We start from the raw sequence: 8,206 nt of genomic DNA, 5'->3' as shown, positions 1-8,206 counted from the left end.
ATCAATACATTGGGTTGCATCGTGACAGTCCTTTATAGTTGGTTTTCACTGATCAGTACAGTAAATGATTCAAATCCTGATATTCTGGCAATAAAATTCTTACTGTAAACAGGGCACAGGTATTAAGATGAGACACACAAGGTTCCTCCAAGGTCACCGTCACTGACATGTCAACTCCAGTCATTTCTTCACCTTTATCATTCAAATTACTAATTAAAATTAAAATTAAAACCTCTATATTCCTCCAAGTGGTGCAAATCTGACATAAGAGCAGAAAATATCAGAAATGCACACCAGATCAATTAGAATCTGAAAGAGGCTAGATTAATGTTTCAGGTGGGATCCATCATCAGAAGCGGTCAGTTCTGGCATATCCGGCTTTTTTAATTTTTATTTTGAATGAAAATAATGATGTGGAAAATGCAAAGCTGTAAAAGTTACTTATTAACCGTCAGAGGCAGTAGTAACTGACGAAAACTCTGAACGAAGCATGCAAAACGTCAAGAGTACAGAAATCAATTGAGACCATTACCTTCTAAGCGCTGGTTTTAAATTGCTCAGAAATCTATAAATAGCAAGTGTATTCCCATCTAAAAATAAATTGCAAAGAGCAATAACACACATTAAGAAGCTCCTAGGCTCAATAACACAGCTAAGTTCAGTTCTTATGGGTAATGTGCTGCGACTAAGGTATGTTTTTATACACTTTTGTTTTTTGCTTTGATCTGTATTTAACCCTAAATTACGACCTTGCTGTGATCCCTACACACAATGGCTAGACTTGTCTCCCACTAGCAGATTTGTGGTAGATCAGTCCTTACGCCGCCAATGTGAAACCCCTGCTAACTAGCCGTAGTTTCCTCGCAGAACCCTCGTTAGCCCTTTGTGACGGGAGAGTCTAAGACAAGGGGACATAACCTTAAAATCACCCTCCAGGAGAGAAGTTAGGAAATACTTCTTCTCGCAAAGGGTGTTAGAAATGTGGAACTGTCTCTCACAAAAAAGCCTTTAAAGGTCTGCAGCCAGTTAAAGGGCAACAACATTTCTTCTCAGTAAGATGGAAGAAGGAGCAGCAGCTGTAAGGACCCCCAGATTTTCCAATCCATCGTAGAGGTGCTGGTGGCAGAAGTGACATCTACCATGCCAAGAACTGCCACACAATATAGAGAGAGGTCCAATGAGCTCACAAGGGTGGCCACATCAAGCCAAGGCCTTAGTGCTAATATGTGGCATCAACCACTTTCTTTGCCCAGCACATGAGTGTCAGGGAAACTCACTTCTGCAAAGGATAACCTCTCCAAGCAGTTAAGCATCTTCATTACTCAAAGCCGCTCTCTCAACTCAATCAGCCTGTCACAGGGCTTTTCAAGGAAACTTCATTTGAAAGAATGAGGCACCTTCACCTCTCATCATTATGGCATGCCTCATTCCAACTGTCACAGGATGGGAGAGTGGAGAGCACCAGTTCCAACTGTCGCAGGACGAGAGAGTGGAGAGCACCAGTTCCAACTGTCACAGGACAGAGAGTGGAGAGCACCAGTTCCAACTGTCACAAGACAGAGAGTGGAGAGCACCAGTTCCAACTGTCACAGGACGAGAGAGTGGAGAGCACCAGTTCCAACTGTCACAGGACAGAGAGTGGAGAGCACCAGTTCCAACTGTCACAAGACAGAGAGTGGAGAGCACCAGTTCCAACTGTCACAGGATGGGAGAGTGGAGAGCACCAGTTCCAACTGTCGCAGGACGAGAGAGTGGAGAGCACCAGTTCCAACTGTCACAGGACAGAGAGTGGAGAGCACCAGTTCCAACTGTCACAAGACAGAGAGTGGAGAGCACCAGTTCCAACTGTCACAGGACGAGAGAGTGGAGAGCACCAGTTCCAACTGTCACAGGACAGAGAGTGGAGAGCACCAGTTCCAACTGTCACAAGACAGAGAGTGGAGAGCACCAATTCCAACTGTCACAGGACAGAGAGTGGAGAACACCAGTTCAAACTGTCGCAGGACGGGAGAGTGGAGAGCACCAGTTCAAACTGACACAGGACGAGAGAGTGGAGAGCACCAGTTCAAACTGTCACAGGACGGGAGAGTGGAGAGCACCAGTTCAAACTGACACAGGACGAGAGAGTGGAGAGCACCAGTTCCAACTGTCACAGGACGGGAGAGTGGAGAGCACCAGTTCCAACTATCACAGGACGGGAGAGTGGAGAGCACCAGTTCAAACTGACACAGGACGAGAGAGTGGAGAGCACCAGTTCCAACTGTCACAGGACGGGAGAGTGGAGAGCACCAGTTCCAACTGTCACAGGATGGGAGAGTGGAGAGCACCAGTTCCAACTGTCACAGTACAGAGAGTGGAGAGCACCAGTTCCAACTGTCACAGGACGGAAGAGTGGAGAGCACCAGTTCAAACTGTCACAGAAGCATCCAGTCGTGCCCCAGTAACTGCCCCTAAAGGAAGTGGAGTGTGGGAAATTGCACTCCGCTTCCATTGAGTGGTGGTAAGGCCAATTCTGCGGCGGGAGCAGGACTTCCACGCTGGGGGCTAAAATTCCCTGCCCCAGAAGGTTACCGCCCCCAAGATGGGAGCCTGTGCGGGGAGGCAGAGGGAAGTTGAGAGGAGACGGGGACGGGGGATGGAGGGGAGAGTGGTGGAGGTGGGGGGGCGGAGAAACCCAGGGCGGGGGACAGGAGGGGCCACATTGCAGCGAAGGTCTGGGGGGACGAAGTGTGTTGGAGGGGCGGGCCTGGGGGCTCTGTGCCTCGGTGCGGGGAGTGTTCAGAGTGGGGTGGACGGGTTGACTGCGCAGATGGCAGTTGGTGGATGTGGTGTGGTTGGTGTTGCGGGGGCGTGGCTCCGGGGTGGCCGGGGCTGGGGGCTCGACATCCGGGGGGTGTTTGGCTTTTGGGAAGGATTCTGACAGGACGGGGCGGGTTGGGTGCGGGGCAGTGTTCCCGGTGTTGGGTGGGTCTGGAGCCGGTGGGGGGCACGCTCTTGGGATGGGGGGTGGGCTGTTTGGGACTGGGATTGGGAGAGACTTCTTCACTCGGGGAGTTGTTGGCCTGTGGGGTTCCCTGCCGCGGAGAGTTGTTGATGCCAGTTCATTGGAAGTGTTCGGGAGGGAGTTGGATGTGGTCCTTGCGGCTGGAGGGGTCGGGGGGTGTGGTGGGGGCGTGGGGGGGGAGGTGCTGGGGTGGGTGATCAGGCATGATCTTGTTGAATGGCGGTGCAGGCTCGAAGGGCCAAATGGCCTACTCCTGCACCTATTTTCTATGTTTCTCAAATGAGGCATGTCTCCGTGGCACTCAATGCCCTGTACCATTGTCTTCTCTCCCCGTAAAGAGACGAAAGGACATACAACCAGTGCCACAGAAGGACAACTGAGGATGGACCACCATCACTGACAACCCTGAGTCTGCTCGATGAGGAGATGTAAGACTTCATCATCATCATAGGCAGTCCCTCGAAACAAGAATGACTTGTTTCCATGCCAAAAAACGATGAATTCATAGGTGTTTCAACAAAGGACCTAATATTCCAGATCCCAAACTACATCCTGAAGGGTGGAAGATGCCTGTGCGTGGATCTTTTTAACGTGTGGTGACCGTTGCACACCAGCCACCAGACGGGCTTGACAGAGCTAGGTCTTGGTCCAGTGGCAAGGGTTATGCAAGATGATTGGAGACCTGCTCTGCTGCACGGACCTAGTGCACACACATATCGCAGTGTGGGCTGGCCCGTGCTGCCCCTGGTCCCGAACTCACCCCTCTTCTGGGCCCCGATCACGTCTCTCTGCAATCTTTCGCCGCTCCTTCGCCGCTCCTGCTGTGTCTGCCCACGCTCCAATCACCTACCTGGACCTTGATGATGTCACTTTTCGCTGCCGTCGCAGCTCGTGCTGCTCTCTGAAGTGGCATGCCTCCACGCTGCTCCCAGGCGCCGCACCTCCGCTCCTTTTATGGCCCCGACCTGCTGCTGGTGTTCTCATGCAGATTTAATAGGTAGACTGACAACATAACCTGTAGGAGAGGATAAGGTTGGTGGTGAACTGGCAAAAGAACGTTGGTAAAGGCTGGATAAGGCTCATTATCTGTAGTTTCAGCTTCTTGTTTTTTCGTAAAGTATTGCAAGGCCCTAACACTCACTTGCTATTTCTTCAAGGACAAATATTACTGTGTGCACAGCTAAACAAGCTCTTTTGTCTTTCAAATCATAGAGAGTGACTTGAAGGAAGAGGCAACCACTCCAATAACCACTCGGGCACTTCCTGTTCAACAGCTGATGCCACATTCTCACCAATTCTGCTCTGGGTATCTTATCTGCGCAGGCACCAATACCGAGACATCCATTTGTGAGGAATTAGTTAGACAGCCAGGAGGGTTGTTACTGGGTAAGTCACTCAGCACTAATGCGAATGACAACCCAGGACTGGAAGAGAAGGAGAGTGCTGTTCCGCCATGGAGTGGGGACGGGGGGGAGGGAGGAACAAGCATCCTCAGTTGGGGACTCAGATCTCAGGAGCCTGGTCTTCAACTGGTCTTCAAAAGAATAATGCTTCGGGGACATACATCTCATGGGCAGGAAGTGGAGTTGGTTTCCACATGTACGGTTGAGATGATGAACAAGTGGAAAAGGTCCACACACCTGCAACACACCGCAGTAAGTTTCTCACAGTCTACAGAACACCCTGGAGACTGTGACAGGAGATTGCTGCAGTGTCAGGACACCAGGAAGAACGTTTAAGGACTTTGGTGGCTTCTGGAGTGGCGGATACCAATGTTTCAATAGATGCTTTGAACAGAACTAAGCTTCGGGCGGTGATGCCACCGTCTCGGAGCCTGGGCAATGCATTAGTGGTCTGCAAGGGGTGAGCGCAGAGGTGGCTGTCTGTGACATCTGAGGATTAAAAAAAACATTTGTTCATTTTTCTCCTGTGTGTTATTACTTTATGTCAGTGTAACTTTTTCAAACTGCTTAGTAAAGCTCTTTCCCCATCTCATGAAAGCAGCGGGATATTTGAATAACAGAAATATACTATTGAATTGCAGATTATTGGGAAAAATTGGCCAAATACATTTCAAAGACACAGGGAAGATTATAGTGAAATTGTAAACTTGTTCTCCTATTTGATTTAGCGACAATTAATGAAAAGAGGATATCTCCTCTCTCAGTAGTTGTACATGTCATTCATTTCTTATTATTCATAGCATTCTCTAAACAGTTATTATTTTCCCTCCTTCTCTCTCTGTATTATCTGCTTGTGCCATATTCAATTTAAAGGGCAGGCATGTTTTTTATAATTATTCCTTCCTGGAATGTGGGTGTTGCTGTCTAGGCCAGCATTTATTGCCCATCCCTAATTGTCCTTGAGAAGGCACCTTCTTGAACTGCTGCAGTCCGTGTGGTGAAGGTACACCCACGGTGCTGTTGGGGATGGAGGATTTAGACCCAGCGAAGGAACAGCGATATATGTCCAAGTCAGGATGGTGTGTGACTTGAAGGGGAACCTACAGGTGATGGTGCTCCCAAGCGCCTGCTGCTCTTGTAATACTAGGTGGTAGAGGACGCGGGTTAGCGAGGTGCTGTTCAAGAAGCCTTATGTAATATGCACCGCCAATCTTGCTCTTTCAGAGGTTGCTCAGAGATGTGACAGATCAGCTTGCGGTAGCCCTCCCTCTAGTGACCTGTTGTGCCACTATGTAACAGCACAGCTGAATTCCTCAAAATCATTAGGAGGGCATTTTCCTAACGACATACAACTCGAGACTTTCCAATGGGCAGGAATTACATGTGGAAATAAAAAGTCGATAACAAAAGCAGCAACTTACATTATACAGCAGGAAGCTGTCTCTTTCTAATAAGGAGGAAAGGAACGCATTGGACACCAAGGATGCGGAACTGAAGGCATGGCCAAACAGGAAAGCTTTGAAAGCTGGCAGGCGAGTGTCTCTGCAACCTTTGAGTCAATGGAGCAGGTAGCAAGTTACAGCCGCACATCATCAGTAAGCACAGGGAAGCTGACCCCTGCTTTCTGGATAATGTCACTGAGGAGTTGCTTGTAGAGAGTGAAGATGAGAGTGTCAACAATGAGCCCGTGCAGTAAATGGGAGGTTCCTGCCCAAGCAGAGGTGAAGAAGCCATTGGCAGCAATGTGGGGTCTACTTTGAGTCGAATAAGAATGCAGTCAGGGAAAATATGTACCCTGTAATTGAGCTCCCCCTAGTGGATTACTGCTCCAACTAGTGGACTACTGATGTACTGAAACTACTGATGTAAATAACAAAGGATCATGTGGCAAAGTCACATGATGACAGGTTTCTGTGTGAGAGCCATCTTGTGTAGTGTGCTTCTCAGTGATGTCATAAGAATATATCACATACCCTAGAAGAATAACCTGCAGGAGGATGGAGCGGGCAAAGTTGTCTTAGGCACAGAGAGGGCAAGGATGATCAGTGCATTGTTTGAGATAAGTGCGATGAGAAAGTAAAACCTTAAATCTAACTGTTTTTTTCATTTACTTCTCTGTGATCAGAATACCTTATTTAAAATTAACAAGAATCTCTCTGACAGGCCAACTTCTTGGTTGCTATATTCTGCTGTGTTTCTGTGTCATTTTGTTTTCCTAATTTTTTTGCTTAGATATTTGCTGAGCTTCATGGACAATTAGAAAGCATACATTACTTTAAAAACCAGTAACGTTTTAGCTCCAATTTACTGATGTTCACACATCCACTGTTAAGAGATTTTTCTCAAAACATTAAGTATGGTTTCAGGTGTGATGCTACCTTGCTATTTAAATAAATAGAAAGCAATTCATAAGCAACTGTGCTAATTATTAAGCACTTAAGCAAATATGCTAATTATTAAGCAGTATGCACTTGCACCAATTCTGAGGCCGCATTTGGTAAATGTTTAACTTTTATTATTCCACTTATTGTTAATAGGTTGGCATCAGCTTTACACACAGGGGAAACAGCACATTCTCAGGAAAGCTGGTGTTGCTGCTGCAGCCAATAACTACAGTCAAGAAGGAAGAAGACGAGGCAAAGTTTACACCAAAATGGCTAACATGGGAATTCAGATCATTGGCTTTTTTCTCGGCCTCTTTGGCCTATTTGGAACATTGGTTGCCACTGTCTTACCACACTGGCGCAGAACGGCACATGTGGGCGCCGATATCATCACGGCCATGGAGTTCATGAAAGGACTTTGGATGGAATGTGTCTGGCAAAGTACTGGCATCTATCAATGTCAAGTCCATCGTTCGCAGCTGGCATTACCCCCCGACCTCCAGGCGGCTCGTGCTATGATGGTAATTTCCTGCTTGCTTTCCACGCTGGCCACTTGCATTTCTGTCATGGGTATGAAGTGCACTGTGTGCTTCAAGGAATCTTCATCCAAGAATCACATTGCCATCTCAGGAGGAGTCTGCTACATCCTCGCTGGCATCCTGTGTCTCATTCCAGTGTCTTGGTCAACAAATGACCTAATACGAGACTTCTACAACCCAATGCTTCCACCCGGAACCAAATACGAAATGGGAGAGGCTTTGTACATTGGCTTTGTGTCAACGGGCATGACTCTCGTTGGTGGGGCACTCCTCTGTCTGTCTTGTCCTCAGCATAGGAATGATGGCCCCGACCAACCACAGCCTTCATTCGTACAGCCTGCACCTCAATATAGACTACCAGCTGTTTATAAGAGCAACCACCCAACTTCACAAACATCAGCCTCACATAGTGGTTACCGTTTACATGACTATGTGTGAGTATAGCAAAGACAGACTTGAATTCAAACTCTCCTTTGTTTTTATAAAACCGGCTCTAGAATTGAAACTTTCATTTCAAAGCTCCAACAAGTAACGTATTTTACTTTGTATTTGTTCCGCACTTCATGAAGAAACAGTACAGGAGGGTTCTAGTTTAGCTGAAGAACCAAATCACTTCGTTTGGCAGTGAGTTTCGTAAGAGTAGCATGTTTTCATTGATTCTACTGTATAGCCATGACTACACTGTACAACTGTAAATTACTGGCATTGAGTTCAATGGCGACATTTGGTATGTAATCTAACCTGGTCTTTGCGTACAAGTGCCCACAATGGATCTTTGGTTATAGGTAATGAAGTCATATTTGTGCCAGATTACTGGGAAACATGCTACTTTGCTATAACAGAGTTCCTGGAAACTAAAACAAGTGTAATATGTGT

The 8,206-nt window shown here is 47.4% G+C and overlaps 1 protein-coding gene across 1 annotated transcript; it reads left to right on the top strand.

Annotated features, from left to right (window-relative positions):
• The first annotated feature begins 7,060 nt into the window (after nucleotides 1-7,060).
• LOC139275813 (claudin-14-like) lies at nucleotides 7,061-7,768 on the top strand. The gene has a single exon (XM_070893021.1). It carries the CDS (start codon nucleotides 7,061-7,063, stop codon nucleotides 7,766-7,768), a length of 708 nt encoding a protein of 235 aa, XP_070749122.1.
• The last annotated feature ends 438 nt before the right edge of the window (nucleotides 7,769-8,206 follow it).

The sequence above is a fragment of the Pristiophorus japonicus genome, chromosome 11 (assembly GCF_044704955.1).
Source record: "Pristiophorus japonicus isolate sPriJap1 chromosome 11, sPriJap1.hap1, whole genome shotgun sequence".
NCBI classification, from domain to species: domain Eukaryota; kingdom Metazoa; phylum Chordata; class Chondrichthyes; family Pristiophoridae; genus Pristiophorus; species Pristiophorus japonicus.
Note: the sequence above shows the minus strand (reverse complement) of the source record. Positions and strands in the feature narration are given on the sequence as shown.